The sequence below is a fragment of the Diadema setosum genome, chromosome 13 (genome assembly GCF_964275005.1).
Source record: "Diadema setosum chromosome 13, eeDiaSeto1, whole genome shotgun sequence".
NCBI lineage: Eukaryota > Metazoa > Echinodermata > Echinoidea > Diadematoida > Diadematidae > Diadema > Diadema setosum.
In genome coordinates, this window is record NC_092697.1 from 11,843,651 (window position 1) to 11,869,932 (window position 26,282).

At 38.8% G+C, this 26,282-nt stretch overlaps 1 protein-coding gene across 1 annotated transcript in view; it reads right to left on the reverse strand.

Annotated features, from left to right (window-relative positions):
• LOC140237110 (microtubule-associated serine/threonine-protein kinase 2-like) overlaps positions 1 to 26,282 on the reverse strand; it is a 138,711-nt gene that overhangs the window by 68,356 nt on the left and 44,073 nt on the right. Inside the window, exon 2 of the mRNA XM_072317049.1 lies at positions 7,417 to 7,725. Coding sequence (XP_072173150.1) covers positions 7,417 to 7,725 — 309 coding nt within the window. The remainder of the gene's footprint in view (positions 1 to 7,416; positions 7,726 to 26,282) is intronic.

Below are 26,282 nucleotides of genomic sequence, written 5' to 3' on the forward strand. Positions count from 1 at the left end.
ATCAATTCACCTATTTTGAGCTGCACAGAATGGATACAGGGTGGGTAAGAGATACTGACATTAAAATCATGACTTCCTTGATGACTGCTCTTTATTTTCTGTGAACTGCCTCTGTTTATAACTTCCCTTCAAAATCACCTTCTCACTGAGGCTTAGTCTATTATTTCAAAACACACGGCATATTATATATATATATGGCTGCTTAAATCATTTGGGCCCTGTTTTATGAAGAGTTAAAATTGATTATATAGTTGATTTCAACTGTAAGTGTATGGCAGCCTGTGTGGTAAAGAAATTTAAAATCGATTTTATCTTTTGATAAAACGGGGCCCAGGTATTTCAGGAAGCTGTTGTAATTCATCACATTCATTGCATCGGATTTCACAATCGACTTTCCTTAAGGTTTGGAATGGTCTCGATACATGCCACAGAACTTTTGCCAACCACACCACCATTGCTATCAACTTTTGAGGCCATTTCCGCACAGGATGTTCCATTTTCCACCGGGGCAGATAACAAACCCTGACCACTTTCTAACAACAAACTTAAGCCCTCGCTCCTTTCAATGGGCTAGCGTTCACAAGTTCATGACAAAATGATGTCATGCTAATGCTTTGTTACAACAGGGAGGTTAAATCTTTGTCTCTGGCAGTGACCTGTACATGGCATTCCAATCTATTACACACATTTATTGTAATGGAATAGTTCAATACAAGTGTCTGTTTGTTTGGTTTGTTTTGTCCTTTGGGTTGTTGTTGGCTTTTCAATGTCATTGTCATCTGTAAAGGAGATATCATCCCGGCCTGGTATTTCAATATCATTAAGTTACAATGATCATGGTCACTGAATTTTATAATGATCAGATTGCCTTTAAAGATTGCAACAATCAAACAAAGATGTACATGTAATGAACAGCCAGATGTTGAATGGGGAACAAAAAATTTCTAGTTAATGCTGAACTAAACACATGTTGCTGGAAATATTTCTTCTCTGTATGACACAATACACTGAAATGCAAAATAAAAGATAAAATCTACCATGGTATTTTCTCCAACAGCATACAATGGCATTTTAATACACATTTCAAATATGCGTGATTGTTTCACAAGGAAAGGAATTCAACATGATCTGAATCTAATCTTTTCAGCACTGTTTTCACTGCCACTGAATTTTCTACCATAATGCTGCGCATAATCACATTTCCTAGACTAAGCAGTATCTTATAACCTTCAAATATAATTTGATTTTAATCTTAACACACAGCCTCTATACAGGGTGTTGTTGTTGTTGTTGTTGTCGTCGTTGTCGTTGTCGTTGTCGTCGTTGTCGTCGTCATCGTCGTCGTCGTTGTTGTTGTTACTACTGTTACTACTTCACACTCAATTTCTGTAAAATCCAGGTTGGAGAACACTAAAGTTAATCCTTGCACAGGTTAACAGCATCCTTTTATCTATCACCATTTGCTTGTGGCAACCTTTCTAATCTAATGCCTTTGTGATCATGCCTGTGGTTGGCTTGAAATGAAATCCAAGATTACACGTATGAAACAGCAATGTATCTACTCCAGCTATGATGCAAACAAACCCTAGACAGAAATGGCAAAGCTCTGCTGTATCACCATTCATGTGTCATGGAATTTGCTTGGTTTCAAGAGACTCAGCAGTTTATGATGCATGATTAATGTGTCGTGCACATCTCAAAGAAGTGTTTGTTCGCTTTTGGCTTTCTTTATTCCAAATGGGAATGAACCAAACTCACTAAGTCAGTGACGGGAGGAAAAGGTCGAAAGAAATGATGGTAGCCCTGTCTGCATTTTAAGAGACTACTTGAAACCTTTTCGTAACCCTTTAGCAACTGAAGATTCCATACATAATGGCCTATGGTTCCCCAGAAGAAACAGCATTATTACTCTCATTTCGACGACTTTCTAAATTATGTTAATAGCTCACTGCATGTTTATCTTTGTCTATTTATTTGAAAGCCTATTAAGACATTACCAAGAGAATGGTGTATCACAGAATTCTGATGCTTTTGTTGACCTTTGACCTCTTTCAAATCACATAATCATATATTTTATATGAAAACAATAAAAATGGTTAAGCATAAAACTTCTTTTTTTTTCTTTAAAGCGGACAGGCGGTTTCAGACATTTCAGTTACTAATGGGCTAAAACTTTTTAAGCTAGACACACAGGACTGTCGCATGCAATGAACATGGAATTAAAAGATAGTTACCCCCAACAGGGTTTAAGGAAAAAAGTGTTTCTGGGAGGAAACTGCTTTGAATGAAATCCTGACACATGAAAGTGATGTTACAATCTGTCAAACATATTTTGAGATGTTTTAGCATAATGTTGTCACTGATGTTTCTAAGGTAAGATCATTGCAAATATTGCCTCCAGTACCATGTGGGGGCAGTCAGGGCCTCAAAAAGTGGGAGTGGAGACATTTAACGTAAAAAATCTATCACAACATGGAGAGCTAATATGCTCAGTGTGTGGCTACTTGACGACCTAGCTCATCGACCCTAGACTCATTTCGTGTTTGATTTCATGGTGTGTGTTGCTTTTCGAAGTTGGGTTTCAGACAGTATTTGGATGTATACAGGCAATAGGAAGAAGCTTCCAAGTTCTGATACACACACACATACAAACACACAGACATTTTGCATGTCATCGAATCACTCTGCAGCCTTGTCTAGAGTGTTTCTATTTTACCAGCAAGCTTCATAACACTTGAAGCTGGCACCGAACCCTCGTCATCTGTTGCTAGGCTATCACAGCAGGAGTTTCCAAGATTGGGAATAAATTATGCACAGCACTCTACATCAAAGTCGAGAACATTCAATGGACCTGATATGGGACAAACTAACATAAAGTTATATGAAACTTAGAATTATCTAATGCAGATAATGCTTGTAAAATACATCTAATGCTTTGAAAAACACAATTTCAGTTATTTGTACCTCTATGATTGAAGTAACAACCAAGCAAGAAACAGCCATCTGCAATATTTTACCATCTTTACAGGTCATTTCTTCTTCTTCTTTTTTTTTTCCTGCAGGATACAGAAAGGCTGTTGATGCCTTCTTAAGACCAGGGTTCCTATGGGGATGCATATAGGGATGGCAACACTACTGTTGAACCACTGCAGAACTACATTGCATGGCCTTAAAGGTAGGGAATCCCATTTGCATTCATTAAATGTAGAGTTGTATAAATACAGTGGTATGTTGAAGAGAGTATCATTTTAGAAACTCCCATGAAGTATTGAAAGTGGAAGGTAACATTTAGTACATTTTTTTTGACCGTTAGATTTTGAATTGAATTTTTTTCGGGGCTCACCGTAAATTCCAGTACATTACTAGGCTACCTTTGCAGACCCATGCACTGCATGTGTATCCATCATGTATATTTCGTGAAGGAAGTTCATCAAAACTTACAAACGACATTCTTGCCACACACTCTATATGTTATTACATCAGCTCATATACTTTTAGATTTGTGTTTATAGATAAAGGATACAGAAGACTGCAACAAAAAGGCTTAAGTGTGGCTGACACACAGAACTACTGAGTAGTTGCGTTTTGTGCATTATTCAAATTGTAGATAACTGTTGACTTCCAAATTTCTCAGCAGTGGCCTAAACAAGTCCCCTGAGGTTCATATTTAATGTTTTGCTGCATTTTGGGATGTCTGTAAAAGGTATCCCCTACCTTTAATACACAGGAATAATGATAGTTGTAGAATATTTGACCCCTGCCAACAAAAGTCCCTTAATTGCTGATAAGTGATGCTCATGACATATCAATCTACCACCACGCAGGCATCATCACCATCATCAGCAGCTCTTGTATCCGGTCTTGTCTCCAAGGCAACGGGGGTTGAGACCATCTAGATCTCATTCATTGATGGGGAACATGGCGTGATGATGCTGGGTAATTGATACAATTCTGCATCATCCCTATCTCCACTGTTGCTGTGACCACCATCACAATCACTACCCTTATCTGGAGTAATTGGAAATTGTTGCTCCTTATCATCTAAACAAAATCTGGCAAGTCCCAATTAAAAAGTCACAATTAATTGCACATGTCCCAGTAATGACAATAAATCTACTCTCTTGTCTCTCATGAACTAGTTTTCTGGCATGAAGTTATGATGCAGTCAATGCAATTACTATGTTTGATAGGATCTTCCATTCGAACCAATGTTGGTGCAGAATAATCACAAAAACAGGAATAACAAGGAAAAGTAGAAATTACGCGGTGCGTAATATATGTCCCCGCCGGAAGTAGCATTTTGTAGCAAAATGTACAATATAGGTCTAAAATCAAGGTCAAAGGTCAAAATTCTGTGTAGAAATTTTGAAGCGCTCACCTAGTGCCATCACATAAAGCAAACGGAATCAAAATCGGGTAAGAAATGGCGAAGGAGTAGCATTTTGTAGCAAAATGTACAAAAAATGTAGGTCAAAAATTAAGGTCAAAGGTCAAAGAAGTCAAAGGTCAAATTCTGTGTAGAAGTTTTGAAGCCCTCACCTAGTGCCATCACATAAAGCAAACAGAATCAAAATCGGGTAAGAAATGGCGAAGGAGTAGCATTTTGTAGCAAAATGTACAAAACAGGTCAAAAATCAAGGTCAAAGGTCAAAGAAGTCAAAGGTCAAAATTCTGTGTAGAAGTTTTGAAGCCCTCACCTAGTGCCATCACATAAAGCAAACGGAATCGAAATCAGGTAAGAAATGGCGAAGGAGTAGCATTTTGTAGCAAAATGTACAATACAGGTCAAAAATCAAGGTCAAAGGTCAAAGAAGTCAAAGGTCAAAATTCTCTGTACAAGTTTTGAAGCCCTCACCTAGTGCCATCACATAAAGCAAACGGAATCGAAATCGGGTTAGAAATGGCGAAGGAGTAGCATTTTGTAGCAAAATGTACAATATAGGTCAAAGGTCAAGGTCAAAGGTCACGACTGAAATTCTGTGTAGAAGTTTCAAAGCTCCCATGTAGTGCTATCATATAAAGCAAACAGAATCAAAATTGGCTCATAAATGACAGAGAAGTAGCAAATTGAAGATTTTGATCACACACTGACGCACACGGACGGACACACGGACAGACGGACGGACGGACACACACACGTACGGAGCCCGTTTCATAGTCCCCTGCTCGAACTCGTTCGGCGGGGACAATAAAAATCATTTCAAGGACTCGCTTGGGGGAAAATCCCGCAGCTAACTTTAATATTATCCATTACATTTACCAACGATACCAATTAACTTGCAACCCACAAACCTCATAGCACCAAATCATCTTATTTTTGAAAACACTGAATCACATGTCTTCTGAAAATCATTAGGGGCAGACGGCTTTCACTATTAAACATCTCAAAAACAGTGTGGATCATCCAAGCAATCACTTTCCCCAAATCACAATGACAAGCCTATCAAATCTATGCATATTACCTGTATCATTTCCAACAGGGAAGGGGAAAAACAGAATTAAAAAACCTGAGGTCTAATGACAGTGAAGAGGATGTGTGAGTGTGTGTGTGTGTGTGTGTGTGTGTGTACATGTTGGGAGAGGGGGGAAGACATTTCACTGCGATTTCTTCAGCTCATAAATCAACCAGCCTGTCGACATATCCCTAGCGATCCTTCCAACTCATTTAGGACTCCTCGGAACTCTTCCGCTTTCATTTTCTGATGGTCTTGTTTACACTGGATGGTGTTACAGTTTAAAGGTTAAGTGTGAAATCTATTCCACCACTGGCAGTACTTTTGTGTAGTCTTCAACTAGCCTTCCACATATGTAAGGCATTACATTTACCTAAACAGTAAATGATAATTTCATTTTTACTCTTCTGGAGGAAAAAAAAAGATCACAAGAATTTGTGCTGATATTCTATTTCAACATCAATTCCAACAGCAACTATTAAATGAGTTTACATAAAAGAAAATAAGACTTATAAAAATCAATTACTCAACAGCCATGCACTATTTGTACGCATGTGTATCAGGGCATACGCTGTGTGTGTGTGTGCCTGTGTGAAAATACATCCCTCAGAGCACAAGCGTGGCCATGTGACATGGTATCAAGATACAAGGAAGGTCATACTCCCCAGACAACAGACTTCATTACGGTAATTAATAGGTGTGTGTATTTGACACGTTATCAGTAATCGGCTTATCACAGAACAAGCACCAATGTCCTTTGCCTGGTCATAAAACATGAAACATGAACAATGCTATCCACAGCATGTGTAGTTTTCACTGACCACAGAAAGGCACAACAGAAGAATTAGAGTGTAGGGAAGGCGATAATTTGATTACACAGGGAATAAACAAAATGTAAGACAATGTCATAAAGTTCAAATGCAGTAAATATTCCTAATGCTTGTAGATAATTGACCGATAGTTTGTATTTTGATAAATTCACATTTTGATTTCAAGATTCAATTTTAATTGTGCTCCCACAACACAGGTTTCAAGTGACAACCCTGATACTGTACTTCAAGGGTGTCTGCAGAGTCCTGCAACTTGAGCTCAAAGAACTATAAGCTCATGGGACTAAGGATAAACAGAAGATATCATTACATTACTGCTATTGAAAGTACATTAGGCTGGATTCATGGACAAAAAAAAAGAATGTTTGTTTGTTTTTGACACTTTGTTTACATACGGTGACACAAATCGAGAAAATGTGTGTCATTCAGAAATGCTGTGAAAGGACTGATATCAGAACTTTTGTATTAAAATCATAATGAATGCACTGCTCTGCACATACCAAATACATACTAGTTTTTCAAATCTGCATAGCATCTAATATCCTGGCACTGTCAGCACTGAATGAGTACAAAGTTCACAACTCTAGCATGCTCATCATGTAACATTAATGTGTCAGGACAGACACGTATGGCTGTTTCACTCTGAACATCAATCCAAGACTCGTGCATTCCTTGATAAATGAGTGTGATACTGAAAGCTTAATAGGGCATCACTTTTATTGAACAGATATGACAGCACTATTAAACATGACACCAAATTGGGTCATGGGAGATACCTTTAAAAGAATATGATAAAATGCACCATAAGTACAGATATTACGCTTCAATTTATCGACAATATGTGATACCAACTCTATATAAAGATCCTCTTCTTTCTTCATTCAGAAGGTTATATCACTACTGAAAACAAAGGGTAACTTAGAAGTATGATAAAAAAAATATGAGCGGACTTTTTTTTCCCTTTTCAAATACCACATAGACATATGATCATTTTAGACAGTAATACCCTGAGATAATATATGAAATGGTATACAAAGCATGATACATAAGATTATGTGTGGGTCTAGGGAAGAAGTTTAACTCATTAATCCTTACAAAATAGACCACAAAACAGCATGGAATTGGTAGCTTACCAAACTTGCTGACAACGAGGGTGCCGACTGACCAAGGAGTGGTCTCATTCTTGTGAGGTTGCTGCCCGAGTCCCCGCCCAGCGTCAGTGCATTGGTTGTACTGGACTGGTAGCTTGTGGAGCCCCCTACGCTTAAATGGAACGGACCCATCATGGCCGCGCCCAGGCTCCCGCGTCTAACATAGCGGCTCTCGTCGATGGAAAGAGGGCGGGCTAGCTTGAATCCTCGCGGCAGGGATGTGGCGAAACCAGCACTTTTTGGCTTAGGACTCTGAACATCTAGCGTCAGTCTGTCATCCTCGCAGTCCGACTGTTCAAGATTAAAAATCAAGATGAAAAACATAATTGATGATTTCATAATCAATTAGAAAATGCAATGCAATTCATACATGTATTCAAGCACTGCGCAGTACAGTATTTAATGTACATTTTTATGTCGTTCTTGCTGCAAAGCAGTCAGTAACAACCAGCACTTGTTTTTCATCTTACACACACACACACACACATTTACTGTGCCCACCTCTGGCAAGGTGCTGTATGCGCCATATATTTTGTGAGACTCTTATTTTCGTAAGTTGGGTGGGTTTTATTTTTTTTATTTTTTTTTTTTGTGGGGGGGGGAGGGGTTGCCAATTCAACAAGTGAAAATATTGACTCTGATCCGATCACAAATGTCATGCACAAGCATACATTTCGATGTTAATTTCAGAACTCCAAGAACGCAAAGTTTACCACTTGCCACTTGTAAGAGCCACTTGTAATGTTTGATGCTACAAATCACGCTGGAGGAAGCACTATTCACAGTAAGAATGGTGGGTTAGGTCTAACTGATTAAATGTACCACATTCTGCTGCTAATTCAAGGACATGTGTCTTGCAATATCCTTTCAGGTCAGTTCAAATTGAATTTCTAAATTCCATCTCAAAATCCAGTCTCTACATTCTCTTTATCTAGAATATGGTTGATAAATATACACATTTTCCCTTCCATTCATGAGGCAGAAATATCATCAGTTTTCCTCCTTTAGCTTACTTTTGCAAACTAAGCACACGTCTTGATCTCAGCTTGTGTATGGAGAGGGGGATTTGGACGTTGAGCAGAGGTCACTGTAGAATTAACACACCGTCCAGCTGATACTTTGCCATCTTCTTAAGATTAACAGTCATTGACAGCTCCAGTAAAACATGCGTGATTCACTATTCAGTAAGCCTACATGACAATCCCCAGACTCTGTAGAAGTCTCTACAGCTTTACTTTTGTGTACAGTTGTACGATGAAAGGAGAAAAGCAGGAGAGGGGAGTCAAGAGAAGGGGCAGGGGAAGTATGGGGGGGGGGGTAAAGGGGGAGGGGATCCAGAGTAAGGAGGGGAGGGGGAAAGAGAGGGAAGTGCAAGGGAGGAGTGGGGAGGGGAGGTTAAGTGCAGGGAAGAAGGGAGGGTGGTGAGAGGGGTGGGGACAGGGAAAGGGAAATGTAGGAGAGGGTGGAAGGAAGATTGGCTAGGACTAGGAGTTTGAAACAAACACTTGCAAGTGCAAGAGTGGGATTGGGAGGGTGGGGGATAGAAGAGAGATCCATTCAAAGCCCTAGACAAACACATGATTCGGAACGCCGTACACCGGGGTACCGTTGTAACCCGGGGTATCGCGTTGCATAGCGCCATCTCATGCCCATTATTTATAATGCGTATCCGAAATCAGATACGCCGATTCCGAATTCGGATACGGCAAAGTCGTCGCAATGAACTAGCACCATAGGTGCTTTTCGAAGTAATTTCTAGCACCACACCGTTTTGTAAACATCATCTACCGTAACTTTTATTTTCAGGAAAAAAAATAATCGCCGAAAGCCCAGAAAATTCACCCCAAAATCATCTGTATTTCTTCAAAATTTGTTAATGGTTGCTGCCATCTTTATAATCTTCTACGCTTGTGCGAATGGTCGATAATAAGAGATGAAATGCGAAAGAAAAAGGTTCAGAGCAGAAAATAATTATCAGTTGCATGCATTGATTGTTGCATAATCACAAATAAGAAAACATTTTTGTGCATAATAATACTAAAATAATACGTAAAAATATTTTGACACATTTTTTGGTAAGCCAGGGTACAGTGCTGAAAAAAAAATAATTAATTCAACAAAATGGCGAATTTTCATTTGGTACCCCAGGGTACCAAATACTGCATCACATACATAAAGAGGAATTGGCAGTTAAACAAATTCTCCCTTCTCTCTTTCCTCTTCTCATCTCATTTCTTTGCTCCTTCCAACCATCTCTTCCCTCATCCTCTTCAAAAATCTTTCCCCTTCCTTCTCCTACTCTCTCCTCCTTCCCTCACCCCCCCCCCCCAATACAGTGCTCCATCATCTCTCCTCTCTCGAATCCTGCCCAGCACATGCACGCTAAAATAATTTGAACTGCAGGCCTGTGTTTACAACCAGTCTAAATACATCAACATCTTCAGAAGACACGCACATCAGTCTCCCTCCACTACACTGTGCAGATGCAGAGCACTACATCATACAGTAACACAGCGGACACACACAACACACATAGAGCAAAAGCGATGCCACACCATCTAGCACAACTCTGGGATAACTTGCACAAGAACTTTACAGAAACTACAAGGGCTTATAATCATGTTTCTTTTTACTCTGCTAAACAGACACATTTATAACTGATGATTTTAAGTTGTTATTTCTTTAATGTCATACATATGTATCAAGGCAAAATGTCAGTTATGAGATGGTACATTGTATTTTCCATGGAAATTTTTTCCACACAAAGCACTGTCTATGACTTTACCAGATGAGCGGAGTTATGTCGGAATGAAGTTTCATTCATCCTCTTGACGAAAAAGTTCACCTGTTCAACCTTTTTCCTGGGCTACATGTCACATTACCAGGTACATGGCAAATTTTGCCAGGTCCCAAATCATAAGGAAAAGAAAAAAAAAGTGATGATGACGGCATCTGCTTTTTCCCGAAAGTTTAAAATAAGAACAGTTGGGCCTTGCATGTAATTATTCACCAGTGTTCCTGTTCTCTGCTTACAAGGATAGACATATCAGGTATATAAATTTATATCTCAAAAGTAACACAGCTCTGTAAAAGTTTGTGTGTGAGTGTGCGTGCTGAGTGTGTATTTACTGTACATGTGTGTGTGTGTGTGTACACGTGTGCTGTAACAACATATCATTCCAACATTGATTCTACCTCAAACCCTCTCTCTCTGTATATATATATATCTATATATCTTTTTTTTCTCTCTCTCTGTATATATACTATATATTTCTCTTTCTCTTTTTTTTCTCTCTTTATATATCTCTCTGCCTTGCTGTCTGTGCCTTCTTCCATTTCTGTCTGTCTGTCTGTCACTCTCTATTTCTACTCATGTCCCGTGAGGCAATGACACTCTCATCCTGCCTATTCCCTTGTACAATGACTTATCACAACCAGACACAAAAGCAGTAGCATCATTTAAAAGAAATGCACTCGTAAAACGTATCACTAGTATTCATTATGGATGATGTAAACCGACATGTAAGGATCATCTCTTCTTCTTTTCTTTTTTTCTCTCTCTATTATAACTTAGTCGTCTTCTTCTTCCAACTCATTTTTTTTTTTTTTTTTTTTTTGGGGGGGGGGGGGAGTTGGTTACTGCTTGACTCATTCATTTACTTAAATTACTTCTTTGTCTGTCTATGTCTCTCTTTCTCTCTATTTGCTTTCTGCTTATTTTCAAAACCTGAACTATGTGACTTTCTGCAGCAATTTTGAATTAGTCTCCATTCAAGACCAGTATACCCATCTCAATTATGGACAGCGAAAAAATTACAAATGATTAATTGGATGAGATATGCTGACTGCAGGCAAAAGTTAACACATGCAAAAAAAAAAAAAAAAAAAAAAAAAAAAAAAAAAAAAAAAAAGGTCATCCAGCAAGAGCATACACATAATGCAAAAAAAAAAAAATGTTGTTCAGTGATGAATAATGGGCTGGACACGCAAGCAGTCACAGATTAATGATGAACTGAAATCGGATGCTTTGTGTCCAAAGGTGAGAGGAAGCTACCACGCAATTAATCCTACTTTGCCCCGAGCCAAGAGATTAGCCAACGTACGGCCAAAATTAGGAGGATGCTGTTGCCATAGCAACTCATCTGAAAACTCTGCAGAATTTCGTCCACATAGTCATGGCAATAGAGATGACAAGGTTTTTTTTTTTTTTTTCTTCTTCTTTTTTTTTTGGGGGGGGGGGAATCAAGCCCAATTACGAGTTGATAGAAGACAACTGCTACTTGAAAATGCCTGCAAGCATTACAGTGAATGAAAGATGACTAATCGCAGAACTAGCAATGGGAATTTTATTACAGGCAGGAGAAACATGGTAGAGGCTGCTAACACAGTAAGGGGGTGGGGGAGGGGTAGGCATTAACCCCCACCAGTCCAGAAGACAATGCAGACAGACAAATTCATGATGTAGACAGCTTTAGGTTTCAGTGGGAATGCTGGGTGATGATTGTTCCAATTCTTGTAGGATTCATTTAAGAGTACATTATATATCTATTGTTGTGTGAAAATTATTTGCTTCAGAACGGTCTCATATTCAAGTAATGTGCAGACAGTGTAATGTTTCCAGGCTAGCATGCCTGTACAGTGACGGGGCATTAAACTGCACATTACTTGAATATGTGACCGTTCTGAAGCAAATAATTTTCACATAACAACATAATGTACTCTTAAATGAATCCTACAAGAATTGGAACAATCATCACCCAGCATTCCCACTGATTCCCACTGATCAATTACTAGCCATCCCCTTTAAAGGCCAGTTTTTCTGCCGTGTACTGAAGCACTATTGAAGCTGCACTGATGGGCTTTTAATTATTGAGAAAAATAAGTAAGTCTGGAATCAAGGCCAGTGTTGACCTGGCATTATGACGTGACAGTCTGCAACAGTTATGACAGGCAGTCTGTGGGCCAAGACAAGCCTGGGGGACTCTGAGTAGACAGGCATTGGTTTGGGGGGCCAACAATCAATCCAGGATGCACCAACACGTTATCTCAAGGAAGTAGATGTCATATTCAGTGGAATGGATCAAAAATATCTTTGTGACCAATTGTATGAAAAACAAATATAATATCTCAAAAAGTGTACACAAGATGGATTATGATTAAGCTCTTTATAAGTTCACTTAAATGGTAATGCAATGCTAGGAGGGGGTAACCCCCCTCCCCCCAGAAAATTCTGAATGATAATTCCATGTACAATGACATCACTATTTCAGATTATAGTAATTCTGTAGGCGATAAATATCAGTTTTCTCAGGAGCCTGTAAGAACTATAATTTCTACATAAAGCAATAACTCTCACATACATTTTGTAAAACATTTCTTAGAACCACACTTTCATGTGAATCGAGATAGAGTAAAAAAAAAAATAAATAAAAAATTGACATTTGAGGAAGAGATCATACGTGAAAGGTTTTCTGTTCTCCCCCCCCCCCCTTCTCTCTCTCTAACTCTCTCTCCCTGTAACTCTATTCCTCTTTCTGTCACTGGAGCTAGAGAAAATAAAAAATAAAAGAATTGGAGCAAAATGGAGCTGGGTAACCTTTCCCTGTCCCCATGTGAGTCATACGGCACAATGCGGCCATGCAGATGCCACGGTGAAAGCCGCTGTCACTCCCACACGCGACGACGACGAGAGGGGGCTGGCGAAAACGAAATTACTCAATAGCCCACCGCAGAGTTTCTGCATGGCGGCGGTAGAGACGGAGTATGTGTGTGTTGGCATGCGCCGGCACAGAGCTCACGTTGATTGCAACAAGCGAGCTTCAGGCCGGCTCGGCTAAGAGTATCGGTTTAAAGGGTGGGTAGGGTTAAAGGGAAATATCAATGCAGAGCATTATGGGAGCAGTAATTCCTGCCACAGACTATTAAAGAGATAAATCTACGCAAACTTAGTAGCCCATTCCGAATAAGAAAATGATATGAACTGCCAACAGTAATGTGATGTCACAATAATTCCTAATACGGGACTAAAAAAAAATAAAATGTTAGAATGATGGGTGGAAAAAAGCATTGATCAAGAACATCAAGGCTCAGTAAACATTAACAAAACTATATCCATGAAATTACAATTGATTTTACAGCTGATTAATTTCGAGAGAAAAGTGGTAACATTCAAAGATGATAAAATACAGATGGATTATTATGCCAGTCATAGTAGCAACAAATGTGTAGTCTTACAAAACTACAGAACAAATGATGCATGCTGTTCCTCTGCTGCACTAGAGGTATAAGAATTGATAAATGTATTAAAAAGCATTTCTGACAGTCATACTTGAGAAAACTCATGACGATCACGCTGTCAATATCTGAACAATTATTTGATTACAATTCAAACATGGAAAAAATTTCTCTAACAATAATTTCTCCCACATACCCATAGTATGCTCAAGAGTTTCTGTAGGGATGTTTGCTTTTTGTTGGCTTAACCAATATCTACACGGTCATGCATACCAGTATATCTTCAATGCATATCTTACACTGAAAATTCATCTTATGCAGTCTCCGCTGAGGTAATTTAACAATTTTCATGTCTGAACAAAAACTTCACAAAACCCTTGACTAAGGAATCAATGGATGAGGTATTAGGCCATGTGTCATGATAAACATGACTTCACATTTCATATCTAATTTGGACTATGTGAATGAATATAACATAATAAAAAAGGGTCAAGTAACCCATATCTCCCTTTACACAGCGCTCCTCTTCAGCATAATAATTTGATGTCCATGCAAAAGTAATTTACAGGAAATTATACATTTCAGACACATGTAATTCCAGTACCACACTCTTAACATCGGTAATTGTGAGCATCAACTTGTTATGGGTTTTTTTCTCTCTCTCTCTCTCTCTGCTGCACCTTTTCTTTTCTTTTCTTTTATGTTTCTCTTGTCGGGGGGGGGGGGGCATACACTTAAGTAGAATAGCGGCGAGTCTGCATTTTAAACCTGTGGGCGAAAGCACTGTGGCAGGTGCAAACGAAGAAGATATTGAATTATCCAATAGTCGCAAGTAAGTCGCACGGAGAGACACCCAAGGATATGACAATATTGGCTGCGTGTTGTCTTTTCCTGACTCAAAAAGTTATACAACACAAGTCTGTGGTCGCCAGCGTCCTGTAACCCAAATACCCACTTCGGACGGTATAATCACATAAGGACAATCAAGTTGGTGCAAGGATCAGTCTCGAAACCTATGACATGAAGACATAGAGAGATATCAAGCAATCCACTTTAGCAACTCTCACCTCAACAATATCGTAGTTTCATGAGCAAAGGGTTGGTGGCATACCAGTTCATAATTGATCCCTCCCTCCCCCCCCCCCCGACACATACACCTGCCTACAAAAATCATCATAATATGCACACACACACACACACAAAATGCATTTAGAACTTTATCAGAGAGATTCTGCAAAATCATATAACAGTTGTATGTCTGGTGTATCAAATCTGAACTGCACTTCACCTATCAATTTCATTTTCCTGTTTTTATTCCATAAGTGGGAAACACATTATTTTGACCACAATACAGAGCCATCTTAATCACTGTTGAGTACACAAAGATATGGCTGGCATCTGGCCTTTCTTTAAAGGTTACCCTGTGCTGTAAGGCCAGGTCAAGGTATACAGCAAGCAGGGGTCCCGACTGATTAGGAAGTTGGGCCACTGGCGCTGCTAATGAGAGAGGCTCGACAAGTTGTGATGTGGTTTCGTTGTTGTTGCTGTCTTTTCTATGTGTGCCCTCTCTTCTGTCATTTGATGCAATTAAAGTGTGGAATATGTCCTAACCACAGTAAAGAAGATATCAAAAGTTTCATTAGCAATACTTTTCCCCTATATCAAACTTCTAATGAAATTTCTCACAGTGCATGTCTTGCTCATACAATGGGGGGGGGGGAGGGGGGGGGGATAAAGGCACTTTAATTGGAGTAAATTTCTTTGCTACAATTTCTGCATGGCCAGCTCTGAATAGGAGGGGGGGGGGGGCTTCTCAGTTTTCATGTATAATTTGGCTAATCAGTTGCATGTCCCTATGGGGACCCTCCTCATAAACCTGTTTCTTCCTGAATTTACACAAATCGTTTGACAGAACAGTTAATTGGCCTTCCCCTACTTTTGAAACCCACCCAAATTACGCTAAAATTTCTTAATTGACCGCAGACAAGAAGCCGCTAGACTGGAACTCTCTGTCCACGGATGGTGCATTCCACCAGTGACCCGTCACATAATGGGCATGGAAAAGTTTGCATGATGGACGAGATGGAGGCAAAGTAAAAAAAGAAAAAAATGGGGACATGGGCAATAAAGGTGAAAAAAGGGCTACACCTCTTCTTCACAGCCATGGCACGTGCATGATGATAGCGTGTGGGCGAAAAGAATCTTGGGTAAGAAAAAAAAAACAAGGAGAATCATCGATAGGTCCCAAAAAGAGAGAGAAAAAAAAGTTTTTATGTATGATACCTTTTGCTGCACCTCACACAGCCTACTTCACCTCAAGCCCAGAGATCCCCAGTGGTGGCATTGGGGGAAGGATATCTGGCTGTGTGCCCTTTTCTTAGTAGCTTCAACATCATAGAAGACTACTGTTCAATTCCTTCTTGGGCTGTTGTTGTTGGGTTTTTTTTTTTGTGTGTGTGTGTGTGTCCTTTTTTTTTTCCTAATGGCTCATATTGTATTATGTCACTTTCTCTCCTTCACAAATTTCTGTCCAATTTCTGGTGACAAATCGTCCCCAGATATCATGAGTAACACCTAGCCGAGATGCGACAAAGGGACATTCTAAAGTCGGGTGTCCCACGGCCGACGCACGCAAACCCCAGGCACTGCACGTGGGGGCAAAATGGCACCCTGCCAGACAGTTTACATCAAATGAAGTCAGAGTATGACAGTTGCAGAAGAATTTTGACAATGCTGCCCAGGGGTGATGGGAAAAAAAGGGGAGAGAGAAAAAGTTAGCCTGTCATAATGTAGCTATCTAGTTAATAACCGTAACTTAAAAATTGAGAAATCCGATCTAGCACATCATACCGACACGATCTCTTTTTTAATCACTGAGTAATTACCGTTTCTGAGAAGCCTTTAATTATTCGGATATGACATCTGTTACCACGATTAGTACTTCGTCCCACTCACATCAGACCAGGGCCCCCCCCCCCTTTTTTTTTTGTGATTAAGAGTGATTTCCTATCTGTTATTGCATTAAAGAATCTGGTTGACATGTTGTAAGGTAGCCTCAAGTCATCAACATCATATTGTAAATTCTTAAAGTTACTGTAGAAGTCAGCTTCAAATCTGTCAACCATCATGTCATTTTACTTTGCTTCCTTATATAAAAATTATGTCAACACTGAAATGGGACATCTAATAAGAAAACATATTCCATAAAACATAAATGTCTCCATGATGAAAAAGAAGAAGTTTACATACATATTTCTTGTGCATATGTGTCCATTTTAGACCAAAAATCTAGTTTCTGCAGTATGTTTTTACCTTAAAACCACTATGATTCTGTGCTTATCGGCACATACATGTACATACTGTACACTAGCATGAGTCACAAAGACAAGCAGCACTTAACCCAACGATGCTTACAAAAGACAAGCAGCACTTAACCCAACGATGCTTACAAAAAACACTGCAACTTTTGAACAAAGTCTACTGCAATATTTAAATTCTGACATCGATTAGGTTAATCATCCTCAATTACGTAATTCATGGAGTCATCTCACAGTGGAAAAACAACAATGATCCCTTGTTTACAAACATGTTCACTATTTTTCTGAGTGGTTCAGACCTAAAGTCCGTTTGCCTAGAAATTGTGCAGGGTTTTCATGACATTTTAGCAATACACGATTGTTGGTGTACATGTATGTATTCTCAGGTCACAACTTTGTGGGTAATGTTAACCAATGCATGCTGACATTTGTAATTGTGAGCCCGAAGATGGATTTATGTCAGATTACAGTATCGTTTTAAAAGGAATTATTGGGATCACATTATGAACAAAACAGGATTTGAGTTAAAACAGTCATGCATTTCATGTATGGAAACTTATCAATAATAAATTGAAGGAGGTGTAAACAAGTGGTATTGCTTTATTCCCTGTAAAAATCAAATGTCATGCTTGATGACTAACCACAAATTTAACCATCTATAATATTGTAAAAGCTGTTTCATTATTTCTTTTTGTGTCAGTTTTCTGTTGCTCTTGTTTCACTACATATGACATATTCATTTCTCCTTCAGACATATTTGGTTTCAGTTTGTACCAACACAAAACAGAAATGCCCAATAGTCAAGGGACAGTTAAATCGAACACAAAAATATACCCTGTTGTGCTAGAAATCACAACTCCATTCATATGAACAACTACGAGAGACGAACAAAATTGATGATCAAGTATACATCATGTGATGTACATTTTACAGTTTAGTGCATTAATGAGGAGATTAATGAATATTTCACTATTAATACTTGCAACCTTGCAGCCCTTAAATCCACACAATCTCCACAACCCTGATAGATACAGTGCATGAACTTTGTTTTTCAGCTGTTTTTGAAGCTGACAAAATTGTTACTCTTCCCTCGCACCATAAACCGCTCCTTGCACACATCAAAATTTCAGAACAACTGTTCCATTTTAATAGTGGGAAATGACAATTGGTCAGCTGTCAACTGCAATAAGGGACTAAAGACAAAGTGGTTAGTTGCCATGCAACGGATGCTCAGCAGATTGGTAAATCAAAAAATTAATGGAATGGGGGGAGGGGGGAGAAAGAGAGGCAGGGGACCCAATATACAGTATGTACAATTTTATCTAAAATATTACAATGTATTCGGCACAGATGGCAAGTTGTAGGCCTATTGTAAAATTGGCAAAAGAACAGAAAAACTGACACAATCGAAAAGATGAAAACCATATCCTGTCTTTTACCCATTTGGATATTGCAGCAGTAGGTAAAATGCTGAATGGTAATGTGTAAAGCATTCTTCGTACTCTTTTTTTTATACAAAATAGATGCAAATATAAACAAAATTTACATCTGGTCTCCTGAGTTCTATAGTTTTCCCTCATAAAATAAGCAAAACTGACAAAAACCTTGAAACACAAGAAGAAGTTATGCACACATGATTTCCTATACTAACCTGGACACCAAAGCATTATTTTTTAGACCATGGACACCCAACTGTCTGGTACTAATCTTTTGTTTTTAAGCAGTAGTCTTGTCTGAAGGAACTCGATGAGTCCTGTAACACTTCACACAATCATACATGCTCAATGTATGCTAAGCCCCACTGTCATTATTCCCTATGAATTTTGTTTTCATGCAGAGCACTGAAGCCTAATTTGACATGGACTCAAGTGCAATGTATGACAGGGCATACCACTGAACCTTTAATAGCCAATACATTTCCCCATTGCCCCCATCCCCACCCTTCCCCACCCCCACCCATTTAACCTGCTGAGGGCAGACTGATTTTGCTATACCACACATCTTTCATAGATACCTGCCCGAGTATTCTCGCGACTCGTCTTCAACAGGTTAAGAAGACACAGGACAACAAAGAAAGCAATAATGTTTAGGTAAAATCTGATGATCTTTGTTTTGTTTTTCCTTTCTCTTTTTCTTTTTTTCTTTTTTTTTTTTTGGGGGGGGGGTGCGATTTGTACCCATCAATGCCATCCAGGGGTACATAGAGAAGAAATCTCTGAGATGACAATGTTGGGTATGTTCTCCATTAAAATTTTCGTGAGGGGTACGACACAGGGGTTTCAGTCTCAATCGCGGCCTGTTAGGAACCGGAACTTACGTCTGTTCGGGCGTAATACGCATCAGGCAAGGTTAAAGTGACAGCTGTGAGCAGTGGTCTTGCTTCGTGTGTCATGGTAAGTCAGTTTAATGTTTAGGAAACATACAAAAAAACAAAAGCTGACTGGAGAAGATGCCCTTCTAGATATTTTTCTATTTCAAAAAAAAAAATGCAAATTTCATGGAGGAATATTATCAGCACATACACAGACAGATACTGTCAAAGTAGTTTTTTTTTGTGTGTATTAAAGTTTTCAAGCTCAAACAGGTAAGATGAATTCATTGCATTTATTTTTTTCAAATTTTTAAAGCAATCCTAATATGAGACCCACCTTTTTATGAGGATTGCTTTGTTTTACTTTATTTTTGGCTATCTTAGCCATTTTAGAACCCATTTTCATCAATTAAACCATGAATTTCTCTTAGAATTATATGCTCTTTAACCTGTTGAGGACGAGTCCCGAGTATACTCGGGCAGGTGTCTATGGGAATTGCGTGTTGTAGCAAAATCAAACCGTCCTAAACGGGTTAACAGTTTATAAAGTGATTTCTAAGTATCTCACAAAGAGTTAAAAGCTGAATCCTCACTTCAACCAATACTATACCATCCCTTTAAAGGTTCTGTTTACCTTTGGGAACAGTGATTTCAAAATTTGTTAGGATATGACATTTAATGCATATGTGTAGGTCTGTTGTACCACAAAACATCCTATCACATACAATTTTCGTGATAAAGCCTAAAATAAAAGGAGATACCTGTATTTTTCTCAATAAACCGTAACTGTAGACAGTTTAGTCCGGAAATTTTTTTTCTATTATAACTGTTGTTTATAATTTGTATATTTTACAATACTTAATATTGATTTTACCGATTCAAATTTTTACAGTGATTGTTTCTATCCCCAACTCACATCGTAGAACTATTTTAAAGCACTAATGCTGGGTTTTTGTTTCATCTGCAAATAGTAAATTATGCCTTTAAATGTCTCTCCCTCTTTCTTACATTTTCTGCACTCTCTCTCTCTGTCTTTCACTTATTTGCAGGGTGTTCCAGTTATTATTACAGTATACATTTCTGTAACAATCATCATGCATACAAATAGTCATCGCCTTTTGAATGCCATTATCACGTACATTCTATGCGGGAGGCTTTCACCAATGAATCAATTTGAGCTGAATTTGAGCTATCTCGCTTCTTTCTATCATTCCGCTTGTTTTTCAGTTGGAAAAGGATTGAAAAAAAACCCCAACAACAAGAAGGAAATCACGCAGAAATCTTCCAACAGCTTTGGGGAGTGCTACTGATACCCTCAAGACCTTACTACCTTACAGCCTTGTTTGTCACCAGAGTCAGAGCGGTGGGGAAGAGAGGAAAAAAAAAGACGTCGATTCAAAGCCGAGAGAGACTTCTTCCCTTTTTGCCTGCAAATCCCTGCATTACACTAATCAGCGAGATCGAAGGAATTCTAGTACTACACTAGTATCTGCCTTAATGTTTTAGTGCAAAGAGATTGAATGTGTGTGTGAGGGGGGTACTGAAATGAAATGGAATGAAATGAAATCATGACTAAATTGAACTGAGAAGTAGAGGATAGCAAATGTCATTAATGCTTCCACAGATGACGGGTGATGATGAGAAAGGTGAAGTATTACTGAGTCACTCGAGGGCTTTACAAAAGCGGATAATATTTTCTAATTTCTCTTGCTGCCTTCGAAGAAAAAGAGGGCTGTAAATAAGGCTGGACACCTTAAAGAGGAAATCATGACATCCCCCAGATGAGAGGATGCAAATCGGCAACGGCGTAAGAATGCAGCATAAAAAGCAGTCACCCGCAGGCTTCGTAAACTCGCAGTGAAAGTGGGACGTTGGAGGAAGGGAAACTGCTGGAAGGATGAAACCTGATGACAACTTTTCTCTTTTAGAAGCAAAGGAAGCTGAGAAAGAGAAAAATCAATAACAACACAACAACACTTTAAATCATTCCAACACGAACAAAAATTGGAAGTGTTTATTTCCTCTACCCTACTCCTTTTCTTGGCATTTTGAAAGGCCCTGAGAATTGATCACATGTGCCAGCTCTTGCATTCCAACATGCACACGACTCTCCTTTTGTAACCTTCACATACATAATGGATAGAAAGTTTGCAAGAGTAAATGAACAGGGCCACATACACTGACACTAAAATATTGTATATGACTGTAAAAAGCATAAAATATTATGGTTAGAGTTGAAAAACCACTATGCTACAAGTCAGAAGCAATGTCACAGTGTGTCTACTGTCGCAATTTTGGACTGTCAGTGGTTGGAAAGATGTTTGATAACATGGGCGGTTTCGGTAAACATACCTTTTTACATTTGTTGCAGTAGACACCAGAGTTGCTGTGTTACACAGTGTTCAAGTCTTACTACATATCTTGGAAAGCATGCCTGTTTGCTTGCTCGTAAAAGTGAAAAACTTTGGATCATTAATATATTCACACTGGTTCAATTCAGTGAACATCACTTAAAATTGTATGTATCCATATGTTGGTGAAAGAATATTTGCAAATACACATTGTATCTAATAAAAATTATTTGTGTTGTTATCTATTTCTGATGAGTCAGTCATGCACATTAACCTTCAGGGATTTCTCACATTGCAAAATATATTTTACACTCACAGTAACTGCACATGAACTTATTTCTTAGAACAGTTCAGAGAGAAGCTTAAATTGAGGGGAGATATATCAAGGTAGATGGAACATCGCCAGCGTATATGACTAGTATAACAGGGCTTGGAAACAGCCGACAGGAAGGAAGGAGCAGGCAGGTATTGAATAACAACTAACCTTGCTTTGTTTCTACTGAGAGAATCCTATTTCCAAGGTGTCACTAATTGAAAAAACAAAAACAAATAAAAACAAAAACATAACCATTCTCTCTTTTCTTTGGCAAATGATTGTAATAACATCCTTTTCAGGTACGGTACAGCCCTTCATTTCTGGCCTGTTCAATCTCGCCTCAGTTCCAATCGCACACAGTTTTTTTCAATATCCCTGTTAATAGCAGTGATGGTCTCAAGTAGAAAGGTTTTGATGTAACCAGCTGTGGGACACCCATCATTCTTCTCTTCTGAAGTCATTGCGTTTCTTCATTCATTATTTCTCTGGTTTCTGTTCCCTGTAGGACACTGAAAGTGATCCATCCGTGGGTGCATCCATGATTTAACGGTGCAGATTGCAGACACGGCCTGGCATAGATGAATGTTTTCAAATACTTTGGGAGAGAAATTGGTCTTGAGGATGGAGCAATAAAGTGATTAACTAATGAATTGAAATCTTTGGATAGTCTTCCCTCAAGAGCTACTACAATGCACTTTGTCAAGGCAAGTTCCTGATCAAGTCCACTTCCATACATGGCATACCTTTTAAATGCAATGATTGTTGCTACATGGAGCAAGCTTTAGACAAGCTTTGTCATAAAGATATGCATAAAATCTAAAGGGTGATAGCATTGGGGTGTCAATCACTGAGCCCCAAGCCCCTCTGCTGCACATATAAAATGACTGCGAAAACAAAAGAATATCAAGTATGAAATGCTCGTGGGAAAAAAAAAAATGAATTATGCATGTTGGATAATTGTGTCCATGCACCGAACAAATGCAACCCCTCAAGGAGTTCTTTGACAAGACAACACTTCCATTTTATGGGCATTCACCTATTCTAATTAATGAAAACACATCATCAAGTTACAGACTCGCAGCAGAAGTTGATCGTGCGGCACAAATTATGTCCTGCCATACAACAATAGACAAGTCATAGCTCACATGGGCATACGATGTATATTTGAGGGACAGCATATATCTAATATCTCCTCTCTCTCTCTCTCTGACATTTAGCTACTGTCTTTAGCGGCCTATGTTTCAATGTAATGTGCCCGTGAGACACAACAGATAAGTCGAGAACTGTCAAACATGCAGATCTTTAATGGTGAGGATATATTTCACTGCCTCTTGGCGCAAGATGTAATTACACATGGAAGAAATGAGATGAGAGCCCTGCGCTGAGCCCAAGATGTTGAATTACAAGTTAGTTGTAAACTCACTCCTGGTTGAAGGTTTCAAGTGTTAATAAATGACATCACAAATTACGGAGGCTGGACAGTTTTAACACTACTGCCATAATCTTGATGCGCAATAGAAGCCACATGCTCCATGAGCTTAATATTTCAAGAATTGAGACTTTGTGAGAGGTTTATTTCAGGACTGAGAACCACAGAAATGAAATGAGACTAGAGAAGTACTGCACATTTTCAAGAAACAATACAGTAAGAAATTGTCAACTTTGGAGACAATGCATTGCATATGTGTGACAGGCAGCCATATCTTTGCACGCTGTTAATTTTGCAAATACTGTAATCAGTTCACTCACCAAATATGTGAGGAAAAATGCTAAATTTATGGCATAGATAAACTGCAAATTTCTCTCAAAGTATGTCCTAGATACAATGTAAGTTCCAGTGATCAGATTAATACACACACACACACACACACACACACACACAAAAGTTTGGGATAAGTTTACACTTTATATTGGTGATCAGGCAGTGATTTAAAGAAGAAGTTTGGAGCTAGGCTGCAAGCACAGTTTTATTTGCACTGCATCATTGACAAATAACCAGATTGATGAGAATTCCGGCCTGTCATTGCAGTGATTAATTACTTTTCCTGTGCAAGGTCTTACCTAAGGACAATCAATGCAACATGACCATGAATTTTTTTAATTAGGTGATTGTCTTCCTTCCCATTTACTTAACCATCAATAGCTGAAAAGTATGGTATACAGAAACATTGAAGTAGTGTTAACACTCCAGCTACCATAAGCTGGATTTGTTTCCTTTTCTTTCTTTCTTTCTTTTCAACAGATCGCTGGTTAATGTTACCTATCTGGACAGTACTGGAAACCACTTCTCTACATGCATCTTATACAGACGAAGATACAGATCTGTTTTATGCTGATAACTTTAAGACCATATATTTGAAGATGTAGTAGGTTTATGGTTGCTTTAACAAAACAATATATGTGACTGCTGGAACCGATATTCACACTGGAACTGGCAAGCGTACGAATAGCACCATGCACTCACACTAGAGAATTCCAGGAAGCTCAGACACAGATATCCAATTATATTTGTGGCAAACATTCATCCTGATAGACCTACAAATTGTATTTCTTCATTCAAGAAAGCCATTATAAGGGATTAATTCTGATTTCTGATCCACAGTTCAAGATTCAATATACAATGCATGCACACAACCACACACACAATACACACACACTAAAGGCAGCATTGACTTCTTCCACGACGGCACTCCCCCACTCTGTTTACACGGTATTGATGATGTGACTGGAGGTTGTGGCTTTTAGCATTCTGTCAGTTCATTGCCAAGTGAATCGGGAGAAAATATGCGGCCAAGACATGACTTTAGGCTCTTTCATCAACCACCCCCCCCCCCCTCTTTTTATCCCTTCCCCCTCATTGTTGGGTCAGGAATCCCTACAGCTGTAGTGTCATTTGCTAGTGAAATTATGTATACTTGGCAGATCTACCAAAAACATAATTTTCCCTTGAATAGTTGACACTGTACATTCTTGACCATGTGGCCTAAAAAAAGAAAAAGAAAAAAAAATACAACAAATAATACTCACGAAAACATGAGTTTGTGGGGCTGGCGTACTGAATGTAAAAAGCAGCATTTAACTGTGATATTTACCTGAGTTCATGTAGTTTGACTGCACACTGCTGGTATTCTGTGTCAAAATGATAGCAGTCAGCATGATATTTCTTGACCCGGAGTATTTGATACAGGGCATTGCAAAAGTATGTTTTTCCGCATATTTTGAATTTTTTTATCAGTCTCTGACAAAAGAAGCATTACAAAAAAAAACATAAAAAACAAGGAAGTGATAAACTTTCCAAGCATCAATATTCCAGCACATATGCTGTGAATCACAGAGCATGGCAGACAGAACGTCTTGCATCACAATGAGTAATATTCAATTCTCTTTGAGGCAGTCATGTACACTTTTTTTTTCCCCAATGTGAGTGTTTGTTCATAGCTACTGCAGAGATCAAGGTACAGGGCAGAGTTACTTTACAACATGGGGATATATGATAGATACCAATGATCACATGTTTGCATTTTGTACATGAAGCCTGTGCATGATAGTGTAAATGAAAAACACTTCCCAGTACAATGTATAATATTCTTGCTAAATTCTTTAGATTGAAATGAGAGACCAATCCACCCAAAATATTGAAAATCTTAATCTAATAGATCTAGAAGTCAATTTTTGTCTCAATCTTATTTTGAGTTGGTACCTCATCACTATCTTATAGATCTTCTATGGATTTCCAATCTGAGGAATTTAGAGAGTTCAACCCCTCATTTCACACAGATTATCATAATCATGCAATACTGTGGACAGGTACGGCTTCAAATAGCTACAAATAAACTCACTACTTGAGGGGGGTTTCCCCATCAGTGCAAGGAAATCATCAATAATGACATGACTTTCCCCAAGCATCTATACAGACAACAGTTCGCTCTAATCATGAACTTGGACATTTTGTAGGCATGGCAAGTTGGGGAGAACTATTTTGTATGTCTAATTTGTACCATGGCAGCTGCTATATATATTGCCCTCCATCCCGGTAGTAGCAATCAAGTTTTAAAGATAAAGTGGGAGCCCTTGTCAAGCTTCGCTTCCAGGCGGCAAATCATTTTAACTTTTGAAACTTTGGAACTTTCAGGGTAGGCGACCACGACAATAGATGGAGTTGTTGTCACTGGGAGAGTAAACAGTGAATTATGTCAAAATTCCTCACAGCCACTGAGGGCATTACTGGTCCTCTCGCCTTCAGACCACAAGGCATGACTCAACGATGAGACTTTTGTTACGTCTGCTTTTGTCTCATGACCACAGCTTCCACCATTTTT